The 16,671-nt window shown below is 39.3% G+C and overlaps 1 protein-coding gene across 8 annotated transcripts in view; it reads right to left on the bottom strand.

The window, feature by feature from the left end:
- Positions 1-16,671, bottom strand: part of CYP3A131 (cytochrome P450 3A12) — a 109,972-nt gene that overhangs the window by 14,777 nt on the left and 78,524 nt on the right. For all 8 annotated transcript variants that reach the window (XM_042971975.1, XM_042971972.1, XM_042971970.1 and 5 more), the window contains 2 exons: positions 12,562-12,722; positions 11,268-11,494 (listed from right to left, as the gene is read on the bottom strand). In XM_042971975.1, coding sequence (XP_042827909.1) covers positions 11,268-11,494; positions 12,562-12,722 — 388 coding nt within the window. The remainder of the gene's footprint in view (positions 1-11,267; positions 11,495-12,561; positions 12,723-16,671) is intronic.

Genomic DNA, 16,671 nt, shown 5'->3' with positions numbered 1-16,671 from the left:
AAAAACCGACCATAAACAAGGCATATCATAGTCAAATTCACACAATACTCAGGCAAGGAGAGAATCATGAAAGCAGCAAGGAAAAAAAAGTCCTTAACCAACAAGGGAAGACAGATCAGGTTTGCGGCAGACCTATCCACAGAAACCTGGCAGGCCAGAAAGGAGGGGCAAGATATATTCAATGTGCTGAATCAGAAAACCATGCAGCCAAGAATTCTTTACCCAGCAAGGCTGTCATTCAAAATAAAAGGAGAGATAAAATTTTCCCAGACAAACAAAACTTAAAGGAGTTTGTGACCACTAACCCAGCCCTGCAAAAAATTTTAAGGGGGACCCTCTGAGGGAAGAAAAGATGAAAATAGAAAGAAAGAGAAAGCAAGCAAGCAACAAAGATTATAAAGGAACAGAGACCACCACCAGAAATTCCAACTATACAAGCATCATAATGGCAATAAATTCGTAACTTTCAGTACTCACTCTAAACTTCAAAGGACTCAATGCTCCAATCAAAAGACATAGGGTAACAAAATGGATAAGAAAACAAGATCCATCTATATGCTGTTTACAAGAGACCTACTTTAGACCTAAAGACACCTTCAGATTGAAAATAAGGGGGTGGACAACCATCTATCAGGCTAATGGTCAACAAAAGAAAGCTGGAGAAGCCATACTTATATTAGACAATCTAGATTTTAAAATAAAGACTGTATCAAGAGATGCAGAAGGGCATTATATCATAATCAAGAGGTCTATCCACCAAGAAGACCTAACAATTGTAAACATTTATGTGCCAAATGTGAAAGCACCCAAATCTATAAATCAATTAATCACAAACATAAAGAAACCAATCAATAGTAACACCATAATAGTAGGAGACTTCAACACCCCAATCACAGCAATGGACAGATAATCTAATCAAAAAATCAACAAGGAAAATATGGCTTTGAATGACACACTGGACCAGGTAGACTTAACATATATATTCAGAACATTTCGTCCTAAGGCAGCATAATATACATTCTTCTCCAGTGCACATGGAATGTTCTCCAGAATAGACCATATACTGGGACACAAATCAGCCCTAAGTAAGTACAAAAAGATCGAGCTTATACCGTGCATATTTCCAGACAGAAATGCTATGATACTCAAAATCAACCACAAGAAAAAATTGGAAAGGTAACAAATACTTGGAGACTGAAGAAAATCCTACTAAAAAATGAATGGGCTGAGAGACGCTTCTGGGAAGATGGCGGCATAGAGGACGCTGAGCTGGGGGTCCTGGAGGTCACTTAGTCCTGGGGGTCCTGGGGGTCACTTAGATTGCACTCACACCTGCCTAAATGATCGCCAGAAGACTAGCAGAACGGATTCTCCAGAGCCAAGCATAGATGAGAGGTCCATGGAAGAGGGTAGGAAGGGCGGAGAGGCGGTGCACGCTACATGGACTGGTGGGGGGAGCTGGGGCAGAGGGGCAGCCCACCGGCTAAGCAGAGCCCCTGAGTCTCACTTGCAAAAGCAGAGGGGCTGGACGGAGTGTGTTCGGACAGCAAGCGGGACTTAACATCTGGAAGGTTATAAGTTAACAGCTCTGCTCAGAGAGTGGGAGGGCTGGAGGACAATGGGAGGGAAAGTTGTTGAGCCCCGGACAACAGAGCTCAGCTTGGTGGGGAAAAAAGGCACTCGCCAGCGCCATCTCCCTCGCCCATCCCCAGCCAAAATCCCAAAGGGAACAAGTTCCTCTCAGGGAACTTGCTTGCACCGTGCAAACACCCAACGCTGTGCTTCTGTGGATCCATCCCTCCTGTGGCCGGTCTGACTCCCTCCCGGTGCCGCAGGGCCCCTCCCGAAGCAGAACACCAAAGGATAAGCGAGCTGAGCCTGCCCCTCCTGCCCCTGTGCACCTTGCCGATCCACCCCAGCTAATACGCCAGATCCCCAGCACCACAAGCCTGGCAGTGTGCAAGTAGCCCAGATGGGCCACGCCACCCCACAGTGAATCCCACCCCTAGGAGAGGGGAAGAGAAGGTACACACCAGTCTGACTGTGGCCCCAGCGGTGGGCTGGGGACAGACATCAGGTCTGACTGCGGCCCCACACAACAACGCAAGTTATTCAAGACAGCACAGGGGAAGTGCCCCACAGTTCCACACCACTCCAGGGACTATCCAAAATGACGAAACGGAAGAATTCCCCTCAAAAAAACCTCCAGGAAATAATGACAGCTAACAAACTGATCAAAAACGATTTAAACAATATAACAGAAAGTGAATTTAGAATAATAGTCATATAATTAATCGCTGGGATTGAAAACAGTATAAAGGACAGCAGAGAATCTCTTGCTACAGAGATCAAGGGACTCAAGAACAGCCAGGAGGAGCTAAAAAACTCTATAAACGAGCTGCAAAATAAAATGGAGACGACCATGGCTCGGATTGAAGAGGCAGAGGAGAGAATAGGTGAACTAGAAGATAAAATTATGGAAAAAGAAGAAGCTGAGAAAAATAAGAGATAAAAAAATCCAGGAGTATGAGGGGAAATTTAGAGAATTAAGTGATGCACTAAAGAGAAATAATCTATGCTTAATTGGTATTCCAGAGGAGGAAGCGAGAGGGAAAGGTGCTGAAGGTGTACTTGAAGAAATAATAGCTGAGAACGTGCCTGATCTGGGGAAAGAAAAAGGCATTGAAATCCAAGAGGCACAGAGAACTCCCTTCAGACATAACTTGAATCGATCTTCTGCACGACATATCATAGTGAAACTGGCAAAATACGAGGATAAAGAGAAAATTCTGAAAGCAGTGAGGGATAAACAGGCTCTAACTTATAAAGGGAGACCAATAAGACTAGTGACCGATCTCTCTTCTGAAACTTGGCAGGCCAGAAAGGATTGGCAGGAGATCTTCAATGTGATGAACAGAAAAATTATGCAGCCGAGAATTCTTTTGCCAGCAAGTCTGTCATTTAGAATAGAAGGAGAGATAAAGGTCTACCCAAACAAACAAAAACTGAAGGAATTCGTCACCACTAAACCAGCCCTACAAGAATCCTAAGGGGAATCCTGTGAACAAAGTACCAGAGACATCGCTACAAGCATAAAACATACAGACATCACAATGACTCTAAACCCATATCTTTCTATAATAACACTGAATGTAAATGGACTAAATGCGCCAACCAAAAGACATATGGTATCAGAATGGGTAAAAAAAACAAGACCCATCTATTTGCTGTCTACAAGAGACTCATTTCAGGCCTGAGGACACCTTTAGATTGAGAGTGAGGGGATGGAGAACTATTTATCATGCTACTGGAAGCCAAAAGAAAGCTGGAGTAGCCATACTTATATCAGACAAACTAGACTTTAAATTAAAGGCTGTAACAAGAGATGAAGAAGGGCATTATATATTACAGGGTCTATCCATCAAGAAGAACTAACAATTATAAATGTCTATGTGCTGAATACGGGAGCCCCCAAATATATAAAACAATTACTCATAAACATAAGCAAACTTATTGATAAGAATGTGGTAATTGCAGGGGACTTTAACACTCCACTTACAGAAATGGATAGATCATCTAGACACACGGTCAATAAAGAAACAAGGGCCCTGAATGATACATTGGATCAGATGGACTTGACAGATATATTTAGAACTCTGCATCCCAAAGCAACAGAATATACTTTCTTCTCGAGTGCACATGGAACATATTCCAAGATAGATCACATACTGGGTCACAAAACAGCCCTTCATAAGTATACAAGAATTGAAATCATACCATGCATACTTTCAGACCACAATGCTATGAAGCTTGAAATCAACCACAGGAAAAAGTCTGGAAAACCTCCAAAAGCATGGAGGTTAAAGAACACCCTACTAAAGAATGGGTGGGTCAACCAGGCAATTAGAGAAGAAATCAAAAAATATCTGGAAACAAACGAAAATGAAAATAAAACAATCCAAATGCTTTGGGATGCAGCCAAAGCAGTCCTCAGAGGAAAATACATTGCAATCCAGGCCTATCTCAAGAAACAAGAAAAATCCCAAATATAAAATCTAACAGCACACCTAAAGGAAATAGAAGCAGAACAGCAAAGGCAGCCTAAACCCAGCAGAAGAAGAAAAATAATAAAGATCAGAGGAGAAATAAACAATATAGAATCTAAAAAAACTGTAGAGCAGATCAACGAAACCAAGAGTTGGTTTTTTGAAAAAATAAACAAAATTGACAAACCTCTAGCCAGGCTTCTCAAAAAGAAAAGGGAGATGACCCAAATAGATAAAATCATGAATGAAAATGGAACTATTACAACCAATCCCTCAGAGATACAAACAAGTATCAGGGAATACTATGAAAAATTATATGCCAACAAATTGGACAACCTGGAAGAAATGGACAAATTCCTAAACACCCACACTCTTCCAAAACTCATTCAGGAGGAAATAGAAAGCTTGAACAGACCCATAACCAGCGAAGAAATTGAATCGGTTATCAAAAATCTCCCAACAAATAAGAGTCCAGGACCAGATGGCTTCCCAGGGGAGTTCTACCAGACGTTTAAAGCAGAAATAATACCTATCCTTCTCAAGCTATTCCAAGAAATAGAAAGGGAAGGAAAACTTCCAGACTCATTCTATGAAGCCGGCATTACATTGATTCCTAAACCAGACAGAGACACAGTAAAAAAAGAGAACTACAGGCCAATATCCCTGATGAATATGGAGGCAAAAATTCTCAATAAGACACTAGCAAATCGAATTCAACGGCATATAAAAAGAATTGTTCACCATGATAAAGTGGGATTCATTCCTGGGATGCAGGGCTGGTTCAACATTCGCAAATCAATCAACGTGATACATCGCATTAATAAGAGAAAAGATAAGAACCATATGATCCTGTCAATCGATGCAGAAAAGGCCTATTACAAAATTCAGCACCCTTTCTTAATAAAAACCCTTGAGAAAGTCGGGATAAAAGGAACATACTTAAACATCATAAAAGCCATTTATGAAAAGCCCACAGCTAACATCATCCTCAATGGAAAAACTGAGAGCTTTTTCCCTGAGATCAGGAACACGACAGGGATGCCCACTCTCACCGCTGTTGTTTAACATAGTGTTGGAAGTGCTAGCATCAGCAATCAGACAACAAAAGGAAATGAAAGGCATCAAAATTGGCAAAGATAAAGTCAAGCTTTCACTTTTTGCAGATGACATGATACTATACATGGAAAATCCGATAGACTCTACCAAAAGTCTGCTAGAACTGATACATGAATTCAGCAAAGTTGCAGGATACAAAATCAATGTACAGAAATCAGTTGCATTCTTATACACTAACAATGAAGCAACAGAAAGACAAATAAAGAAACTGATCCCATTCACAATTGCACCAAGAAGCACAAAATACCTAGGAATAAATCTAACCAAAGATGTAAAAGATCTGTATGCTGAAAACTATAGAAATCTTATGAAGGTAACTGAAGAAGATATAAAGAAATGGAAAGACATTCCCTGCTCATGGATTGGAAGAATAAATATTGTCAAAATGTCAATACTATCCAAAGCTATCTACATATTCAATGCAACCCCAATCAAAATTGCACCAGCATTCTTCTCGAAGCTAGAACACGCAATCCTAAAATTCATATGGAACCACAAAAGGCCCCAAAGAGCCAAAGTAATTTTGAAGAAGAAGACCAAAGCAGGAGGCATCACAATCCCAGACTTTAGCCTCTACTACAAAGCTGTCATCATCAAGACAGCATGGTATTGGCACAAAAACAGACACATAGACCAATGGAATAGAATAGAAACCCCAGAACTAGACCCACAAATGTATGACCAACTCATCTTTGACAAAGCAGGAAAGAACATCCAATGGAAAAAAGACAGTCTCTTTAACAAATGGTGCTGGGAGAACTGGACAGCAACATGCAGAAGGTTGAAACTAGACCACTTTCTTACACCATTCACAAAAGCAAACTCAAAATGGATAAAGGACCTGAATGTGAGACAGGAAACCATCAAAACCCTAGAGGAGAAAGCAGGAAAAGACCTCTCTGACCTCAGCCGTCACAATCTCTTACTAGACACATCCCCAAAGGCAAGGGAATTAAAAGCAAAAATGAACTACTGGGACCTTATGAAGATAAAAAGCTTCTGCACAGCAAAGGAAACAACCAACAAAACTAGAAGGCAACCAACGGAATGGGAAAAGATATTTGCAAATGACATATCGGACAAAGGGCTAGTATCCAAAATCTATAAAGAGCTCACCAAACTCCACAGCCGAAAAACAAATAACCCAGTGAAGAAATGGGCAGAAAACATGAATAGATATTTCTCTAAAGAAGACATCCGTATGGCCAACAGGCACATGAAAAGATGCTCAACATCGCTCCTCATCAGGGAAATACAAATCAAAACCACACTCAGATATCACCTCACGCCAGTCAGAGTGGCCAAAATGAACAAATCAGGAGACTATAGATGCTGGAGAGGATGTGGAGAAACGGGAACCCTCTTGCACTGTTGGTGGGAATGCAAATTGGTGCAGCCACTCTGGAAAACAGTGTGGAGGTTCCTCAGAAAATTAAAAATAGACCTACCCTATGACCCAGCAATAGCACTGCTAGGAATTTACCCAAGGGATATAGGAGTACTGATGCATAGGGGCCCTTGTACCCCAATGTTTATAGCGGCACTCTCAACAATAGCCAAATTATGGAAAGAGCCTAAATGTCCATCAACTGATGAATGGATAAAGAAATTGTGGTTTATATACACAATGGGGTACTACAGGGCAATGAGAAAGAACGAAATATGTCCCTTTGTAGCAATGTGGATGGAACTGGAGAGTGTGATGCTAAGTGAAATAAGCCATACAGAGAAAGACAGATACCATATGGTTTCACTCTTATGTGGGTCCCGAGAAACTTAACAGAAACCTATGGGGGAGGGGAAGAAAAAAAGAAAAAAAAGAGGTTAGAGTGGGAGAGAGAGCCAAAGCATAAGGGACTCTTAAAAACTGAAAACAAACTGAGGGTTGATGGCGGGGGTGTGAGGGAGGGGAGGCTAGGTGATGGGCATTGAAGAGGGCACCTTTTGGGATGAGCACTGGGTGCTGTATGGAAACTAATTTGACAATAAATTTCATATAATAAAAATTTTTTTTTAAAAAGAATGAATGGGCTAACCAAGAAGTTAAAAAGGAAATTAAAAAGTACATAGAAGCCAATGAAAATGATAACACCACAGCCCAAAACCTCTGGGACGCAACAAAGGCGGTCATAAAAGGAAACTGTATAGCAATCCAGGCCTTCCTAAAGAAGGAAGAAAAATCTAGATACACAACCTAACCTTACGCCCTAAGGGGCTGGAAAAAGAACAGCAAATAAAACCCAAAACCAGCAGAAGACAGGAAATAATAAAGATTAGAGAAATTAATTAGAGAAATTAATTAGAGAAATTAATGCTATCAAAACCAAAACAAAAAACAAAAAACAGTAGAACAGATCAATGAAACCAGAAGCTGGTTCTTTGAAAGAATTAACAAAATTGATAAACCACTAGCCAGTTTGATCAAAAAGACAAGGAAAGGACCCAAATAAATAAAATGAAGAATGAAAGAGGAGAGATCACAACCAACACCGCAGAAATAAAAACAATAATAAGAGAATATTATGAGAAGTTTTATGCCAATAAAATGGGCAATCTGGAAGAAATGGACAAATTCCTAGAAACATATACACTACCAAAACTGAAACAGGAATTAACAGAAAATTTGAACAGACCCATAACCAGTAAAAATTGAATTAGTAATCAAAAATCTCCCAAAAAAACAAGAGTCCGGGGCCAGATGGCTTTCCAGGGGAATTCTACCAAACATTTAAGGAAGAGTTACCTATTCTCTTGAAGCTGTTCCAAAAAATAGAAATGGAAGGAAAACTTTCAAACTCTTTCTATGAAGCCAGAATTACCTTGATTCCAAAACCAGACAGAGACCCCACTAAAAAGGAGAACTATAGACCAATTTCCCTGATGAACATGGATGCAAAAATCCTCAACAAGATATTAGCCAACCGGATCCAACAATATATTTAAAAAATTATTCACCATGACAAGTGGGATTTATACCTGGGATGCAGGGCTGGTTCAATATCCACAAAACAATTAACGTGATTTATCACATCAATAAAAAAAGGACAAGAACCATATGATCCTCTGAATAGATGCAGCGAAAACATTTAACAAAATACAGCATCCTCTCTTGATAAAAACCTTCAAGAAAGTAGAGACAGGAGTATACTTCGAGATCATAAAAGCCATATATGAACGACCCAACGTTAATATCATCCTCAATGGGGAAAAACTGAGAGCTTTCCCCCCAAGGTCAGGAGCAAGACAGGTATGTCCACCTTTGCCACTGTTATTCAACATAGTATTGGAAGTCTTAGCCTCTGCAATCAGACAACACAAAGAAATAAAAGGCATCCAAATCGGCCAGGTGGTCAAATTTTCACTCTTCGCAGATGACATGATACTCTATATGGAAAACCCAAAAGATTCCACCAAAAAACCACTAGAATTGATTCATGAATTCAACAAAATTGCAGGATATAACATCAACGCACAGAAATCGGTTGCATTCCTATACACCAACAATGAAGCAACAGAAAGAGAAATCAAGGAATTGATCCCATTTACAGTTGCACCAAAAACCATAAAACACCTAGGAATAAATCTAACCAAAGAGGTGAAGAATCTATACACTGAAAAGTATAGAAAGCTTATGAAAGAAATTGAAGAAGACACAAAAAAATGGAAAAATATTCCATGCTCCTGGATAGGAAGAACAAATATTGTTAAAATGACACTACCCAAAGCACTCTACATATTCAATGCAATCACTATCAAAATAACACCAGCATTCTTCACAGAGCTAGAACAAATAATCCTAAAATGTGTATGGAACAAGAAAATACTCCGAATAGCCAAAGCAATCTTGAAAAAGAAAACCAAAGCAGGAGGCATCACAATCCCAGACTTCAAGCTATACTACAAAGCTGTAATCATTAAGACAGTATGGTACTGGCACAAGAACAGACACTCAGATAAATGGAATAGAGAACCCAGAAATGGACCCACAAACGTATGGCCAACTAATCTTTGACAAAGCAGGAAAGAATATCCTATGGAATAAAGTCTCTTCAACAAGTGGTGCTGGGAAAAGTGGACAGCGACATGCAGAAGAAAGAACCTGGACCACTTTCTTACACCATACACAAAAATAAACTGAAAATGGATGAAAGACCTAAATGTAAGACAGGAAGCCATCAAAATCCTCAAGGAGAAAGCAGGCAAAAAACTCTTTGATCCTGGCCACAGCAACTTCTTATTCAACACGTCTCTGGAGGCAAGGGAAACAAAGGCAAAAATGAACTACTGGGACCTCATCAAAATAAAAAGCTTCTGCACAGTGAAGGAAACAATCAGCAAAACTAAAAGGCAACCGACAGAATGGGAGAGCAGCACTATCAACAATAGCCAAAGTATGGAAGGAGCCCAAATGTCCACTGATGGATGAATGGATAAAGAAGATGTGGTATATATACACAATGGAGTATTACTCAGCAATCAAAAAGAACGAAATCTTGCCATTTGCAACTACGTGGATGGAACTGGAGGGTATCATGCTAAGTGAAATCAGTCAGTCAGAGAAAGACAAATATCATATGACTTCACTCATATGAGGACTTTAAGAGACAAAACAGATGAACATAAGGGCAGGGAAACAAAAATAACATAAAAACAGGGAGGGGGACAAAACAGAAGAGACTCATAAATATGGAAAACATACTGAGGGTTACTGGAGGGGTTGTGGGAGGGGGATGGGCTAAATGATAAGGGGCATTAAGGAATCTACTCCTAAAATCATTGTTTCACTATATGCTAACTAATTTGGATGTAAATTTTAAAAAATAAAAATTAAATTAAAAAAAGAAAAAAAATCTCAACAAGATACCAGCAAATAGAATTCAACAGTACATTAAAATAACTATTCACCATGATCAAATGGGATTTACTCCTGGGCTGCAGGGGTGGTTCAATATTTGCAAATCAATCAACATGATACACTACATCAATAAAAGAAAGATAAGAACCATATGAGCCTGTCAACAGATGAAAAGAAAGCATTTGGCAAAATACAGCATTTATTCTTATAAAAACCCTCAACAAAGTAGAGACAGATGGCACATACTGCAACATCATAAAGACCATGTACAGGGACACCTGGGTGGCTCAGTCGGTTGAGCATCCGACTTCAGCTCAGGTCGTGATCTCATAGTCTGTGAGTTTGAGCCCGCGTCAGGCTCTATGCCGACAGCTCAGAGCCTGGAGCCTGTTTCGGATGCTGTGTCTCCCTCTCTCTCTGACCCTCCCCCGTTCATGCTCTGTCTCCCTTGGTCTCAAAAAAAAATAAATAAAGGTTAAAAAAAAATTTAAAAAGAAAGACCATGTACAAAAGACCCACAGCTAATATCATCCTCAATGGGGAGAAGCTGAGAGCCTTTCACCTATGTTCAGGAACAAGACAAGGATGCCCACTCTCACCATTACTATTTAACATAGCACTGAAAGTCTTAGCCACAGCAAATCAGACCAAATAAATAAATAAATAAATATCATCCAAATCAGCAATGAAGAAGTCAAACTTTCACTACCACAGATGACATAATACTCTATGTAGAAAACACAAAGGACTCCACCAAAATATTGCTATAACTAATACATGAATTCACCAAAGTCTCAGGATATAAAATCAAAGTGCAGAAATCTGTTGCATTTCTATGCACTAATAACGAGACATCAGAAAAAGAAATCAAGTCATTGATCCTATTTACAATTGCACCAAAAATAATAAAATACCTAGGAATAAATCTAAGAGGTAAAAGCTCTGTACTCTAAAAACTATAAAAGATTTATGAGAGATATTGAAGAGGATGTAATAAATGGAAAAGCATTTCATGCTCATGGGTTGGAAGAACAAACATTGTTAAAATGTGTATACTACCCAAAGCAAATGACACATTTAATGCAGTTTGTAAAATTTTGACAATTATTTTGTAATTAGAAAAATACTCCTACAAATAAAAAGATGTGCAAATAAATAACTGTACAACCATATATTTGTTCTCTATACAAAGAAATATCAGAATATCTTCCCATATAAGGGTGTGTTCCCTTTTCCAGGGTTCCCTCTACCTTTCAGGATGGAACTCCTCAGGCTCTGGCCAGAGATCCAGGTCCCGGTGAAGAGTAAAGGTTGGCACCATCACCACTGTCCCTTTGGGAATGAACACACCACTGATTTCCACATCTCTCTTACAGACCCTCTCAAGTCTACCAGCGATTGGGTATAATCTGAGGGTTTCATTCAACACCATGTCAAGATACTCCATCTGTACAAGAGCATCATAAGTGGGAGGTGCCTAGAAGGAAAGAAACAGATTTTGATAAATTGAGATTTGGAATCAATGTTCAGCTCAGTCTATGCACTATTACTGAATTGTTAGGAACCCCTGAGAAGCATGTATTTTAGTAAATGGCATATGAACATCTTAATGTCTACCATATCCCATGACCTGCTCAATCGCCCCCTACCATGTGTATGCAATAGTAATGACTAGGGCTGACTGCTGGGTCAATCCCCTAAGTAGGGCTTAAAATCCTTCCACCTGCAGCACACAATTTCAGTTCTAGGGAAAGTTGTTAAGGGGATCAGAACCTTACTCTCAGCCCCACCTCCTGTTGTGGGAAGGGTCTGCTAGTTGTCCCTTCGGGGTTTCACTGTTTGTCAAATAAACCGCTCCAGCCCCAGAGGCCAGGTGTCTTCATAAACAGGAATTCCAGTTTTGGAAGAGATCTGAGACAGCATGGGCAATATGTGCCTATTGCTTGGTATTGTATTTAAGAGCCAACATTGGAGAAGTTAATTGTTCAACCAGGATCCAGGCACCCTGGCTCATAGCCTGGCTTCTTCACACTAGCTATGTGATAGTGTAAGAAAGTTATGTTGTCTCTCTGTAGCTCAGCTTCCTGCCTTGTTACATAGAGATATTTAGAGTTGACCCTTCAGAGGGTGGATGGTAGAGACACTCACTACTTATCCAATATCCATGTAGACCCCCATATTTCCCAGCCTATGTGAATTTAGGGGAAACCACTTTGAAAATGGGCTGTGAACTAAGGAGATGCATGTGAGTTTGGGGCCAAACATCTGAAAAGCAAGTGAGCAACACTCTATCTCCTTGTTCCCCAGCCAACATGAAGCCCCCAAGGTCCAGATAATGCAGGTATAAGTGGAGCCTCTTTGCTCTGTATCCCCAGGTAACTATATGGAGCAGAGACTCATCCTCCACTAATACCCATGCTGGACATGCAAATATGAGTTACAAGTAAACCTTTGTTATGAAAACCCACTAGATTTGAGAGTTAATATGTTACTGAGGCATAAGCGAGCATATCCTGACCCCCTTGGCCAGTATGAATCACTCACCTTGTTAGGGAAAGTTGCATCAATCTCCTCCTGCAGTTTCTGCTGGACATCAGGATGAGTGGCCAATTCATACACAAGGAAGGAAAGAGAAGTGCTGGTGGGCTCATAGCCAGCAAAAATAAAGATAACAGATTGGGCCACGAGCTCCAGATCAGACAGAGCTAAAAGGAGAAGAGAGACATTTTAGTTAAAGCAGGTAAGTAAAACATCATAGCTTAGATAATGAGAAATCTATTTGAAACTCCTAAATCCCTCAGGAGAAAAATATAAAAGCAATTTGGAATCAAACTCAGAGTGGTTTCACTCTGATTTCAATCTTCCACAGTGAGAAAGAGGCAAAAGTTGTCTTGATCTGGTTATTCCCAAAGTCTATACTATTCTTAGCCATCTGTTTCTGGTTATGCCACCCTCCCCACCACCACAGATGGGTAATTTCAGGAGATGGCATTTCTGTCTAACATACACTGTGTTATCAGTCTGTCCGTTAGAAAATCCTAAGAGTATGCCAGGCCTAAGTAATATGGGATGGTGCTCTCCCCCAGGAAAATGTAAATTCTTTCAGCTAAAATAAGCTTAAATTTTTTGACAGTTTAATTAATGCTGAGGCTTAATTGTAAGGAAAATTAAATGATCTTTCATCTAAACATACTTGCAGGAAAGAAGAAAATAATGTTGGGCTACAGATAAACTCTTGGTCCTCAATGTGTGGTTCATGGATCAGCAACATCTGGGAGCTTATTAAAAATGCAGAATCTCAAACTTCACCTAGAGCTATCGAATCAAAATATGAGCTTCATGAGATGTGGTGATTTGTGTGCACAATCTAGTTTGAGAAGCATGGATTATACCCTTGAGAAGTCTCAGCTAATAGAAGACCTGGGGCACAACTCTTCCAATGGATGATCTCAGATATGTACAGAAACTATAACACAGACAAAAAGCTAGAAGAGTTGTGTCTGATGCTAGTCTAATCAACCACATTAAAACAGCAGAGAAACAATGATCAATAGAAGGACATTGGCCAGCATGACATATAGACAAACAGAATACAGTAAGTGTTTCCATACAAATTTTAGGATTGTTTGTTCTAGCTTTGAGAAGAATGTTGGTGCAGCCACTCTGGAAAACAGTGTGGAGGTTCCTCAAAAAATTAAAAATAGAACTATCCTATGACCCAGCAATAGCATTGCTAGGAATTTATCCAAGGGATACAGGAGTACTGATGCATAGGGGCCCTTGTACCCCAATGTTTATAGCAGCACCTTCAACAATAGCCAAATTATGTTAAGAACCTAAATGTCCATCAACTGATGGATGGATAAAAAAGATGTGGTTTATATATACAATGGAATACTACTTGGAAATGAGAAAGAATGAAATATGGCCATTTGCAGCAACATGAATGGAACTGGAGGGTGTTATGCTAAGTGAAATAAGTCAGTCAGAGAAGGACAAATACCATATGTTTTCACTCATATGTGGAACTTGAGAAATTTAAGAGCATGGGGGAAGGGAAGGGAGGGAAAAAGTTACAAACAGACAGGGAGGGAGGCAAACCATAAAAGACTCTTAAATACAGAGAACAAACTGAGAGCTGATGGGGGTGGGGGAGAGGGGAAAGTGGGTGATGGGCATTAAAGGGGGCACTTGTTGGAATGAGCACTGGGTGTTGTATGGAAACCAACTTGACAATAAAATTATATTTAAAAAAAAGAATATAGTGAGTGGAATTAGCAATGCTTATGCAATCATGGCCTGAATGTCACCTTCCTTAGAGAATGGTCCCACTCTGAATCATAACCCAACTTTTTATTTTCTCCTGGAAGGAACTCAGTATAGTCAAGCTTTAATCACTTTGATTAGAACTGAATTAGGACCATTAGATACTTAGAGCACTGAAATTGGCATGGTACCTGCCACAAACACATAATTCACAACTAAGAACAATACAAAATGAGTGTAAAAAAGGTCTACAGAGTTCTGATTTCCAAGTCATACCTTCTGTGATGCTGCTGTGGATAAATTCAACTATCATATTCTTTCCTTTGATTATTATGAACCCCATGATAATCTTTAGAGCTGTGGTAGACACTTACCCAATGTGGCTATTTATACTTAAATTTTAAATAACTAGATTAAATACAATATAAGATTCAGTTCTTTAGTGACACTAGCCACATGTCAAATGCTCAATAACCACCTGTGCATAGTGGTTCTATACTGAACCAGGAGTATGTAGAATATTTCCATCATCACAGAAAGTAGAACTAGATAGATAGAATAGAATACCATAAAACAGGATAGGATAGGATAGGATAGGATAGGATAGGATAGGATAGGATAGGATAGGATATGGACACAGTATAGATATATTTTAGTAGTGTGATCCTTCCTTTTTCTCTAGAATCAACTGTTAAATACTCAAAAATTCTGTGAGATGGTTGTCAAACCATAGATATCCTGAAATTAACTATGATGGGACTATTTCAGTCATAGATACAACTATAAACCAAGGCTCCCTTTTTCTTTTAGACACAGCATAATCATTGGCTGTGGATATAGAAATATTTATGTTTATCACTCCTATATGAATATATTTGATGTTTTTATTTGGTCTACTGAGAGAAAATAGAAGCAAAGAAACCCTAGTAACAATGAACACTCCTAGAGCCCAGATTTTGATTTCTAAATACCATTCTCACTAAAAGAAAACAGAGATTCTTGGAGAAATGGCTGATTCCAAGACTCATCAGAGGAAACAGAAGAGAAGCCTGGAATGTCTCACACCAGAATGCTAGGAAATGCTCAAAAAAATAATATGGGAAAGGGATAAAGAATACTCTACTTACTGTAATGGTGGATATATGTGTGTGTGTATATATATAATATATATTATATACACATATATAAAATTATATATTATATATATTATACACACACACACACACACACACACACACACACACACGTGTGTGTGTCAAAACCCACAGAATGGACAACACCAAGAGTGAACTGTAATGTAAATTATGAATTTTTGAATGGTAATAATGTGTCAATGTAGGTAAAATTATTGTAACAAATGTACCACATGGTGAGGGATTTTGATAATGGGGAGTGCTGTCTGTAAGTAGGGCAGAGGGAATATGAGAAATCTGTGTCTTTCACTCAATTTTAGTGAACCTAAAACTGTGATAAAAGTGTATTAAAAATATTAAAAAAGAAGAAAGAAAAAAGAAAAGGGAAAGGAGCCCACTTGAAAGTGCTTCCAGAGGGCAAATCTGAGAGAATTGAAGATATAACTAAAGAATGATATCAGGGACTAAGATAGTAATAAAAGAGATCATACTGACATATACAAATAAATTAATTAATGAGAGAGAATGGAAATCTCACCCTAACAATGGACTTTCCTCAAAATGTGGAAGAAATGGTAGAATTAGAAATTCATCATTTTGCAACCACCATAGTAATAATGGTTTTAGTCAAATACCATTCATGGATGATAAAAGTAGTAGGTGAATGTCTAAAGAGAAATGCAGTACTTATACAACTGCAAAGGCATCCTGCACCAGTTGCTTATTAATTACAAAGGGAAAAATAAAAGTTTACAGTAGATTGGGGCACCTGGGTGGCTCAGTCAGTTGAGTGTCCGACTTCAGCTCAGGTCATGAACTCACGGTTTGTGGGTTCGAGGCCCATGTCAGGCTCTACACTGTCAGACTGTCAGCATGGATCCTGCTTGAGATCTTCTGTCCCCCTTTCTCTGTCTCTCCCCTACATGTACTCTCCAAAAATAAATAAATATTTTAAAAAAAAACTTTACCATAGATTAAGCCAGTGAACACAACTTTAACCAGGTGTCCCAAGTGAAGGTCACCAACAATGGGGCCATGTGATTCCTGGTGTGATGAAGCCTTGATATGAATTTCCAGACAGAGGTTCTGATTCAGTGGGTCTGGAGTAGGCCAGAGGATTCACATTGGAAACAAGCTCCCCTGTGGCAGACTACTGACTACTTTGTCTATCATTGCTCTTCAATGATCTGAGGGCTTCTGGGAAGTGTTCCTGGCTACCATTTGTATCTGAGCATGTGTCATTCTCCAATTTGAA

Source organism: Panthera tigris, chromosome E3, assembly GCF_018350195.1.
Source record: "Panthera tigris isolate Pti1 chromosome E3, P.tigris_Pti1_mat1.1, whole genome shotgun sequence".
NCBI classification, from domain to species: domain Eukaryota; kingdom Metazoa; phylum Chordata; class Mammalia; order Carnivora; family Felidae; genus Panthera; species Panthera tigris.
The sequence above is the reverse complement of the archived record's forward strand: the minus strand, read 5'-3'. Positions and strand labels throughout refer to the sequence as shown.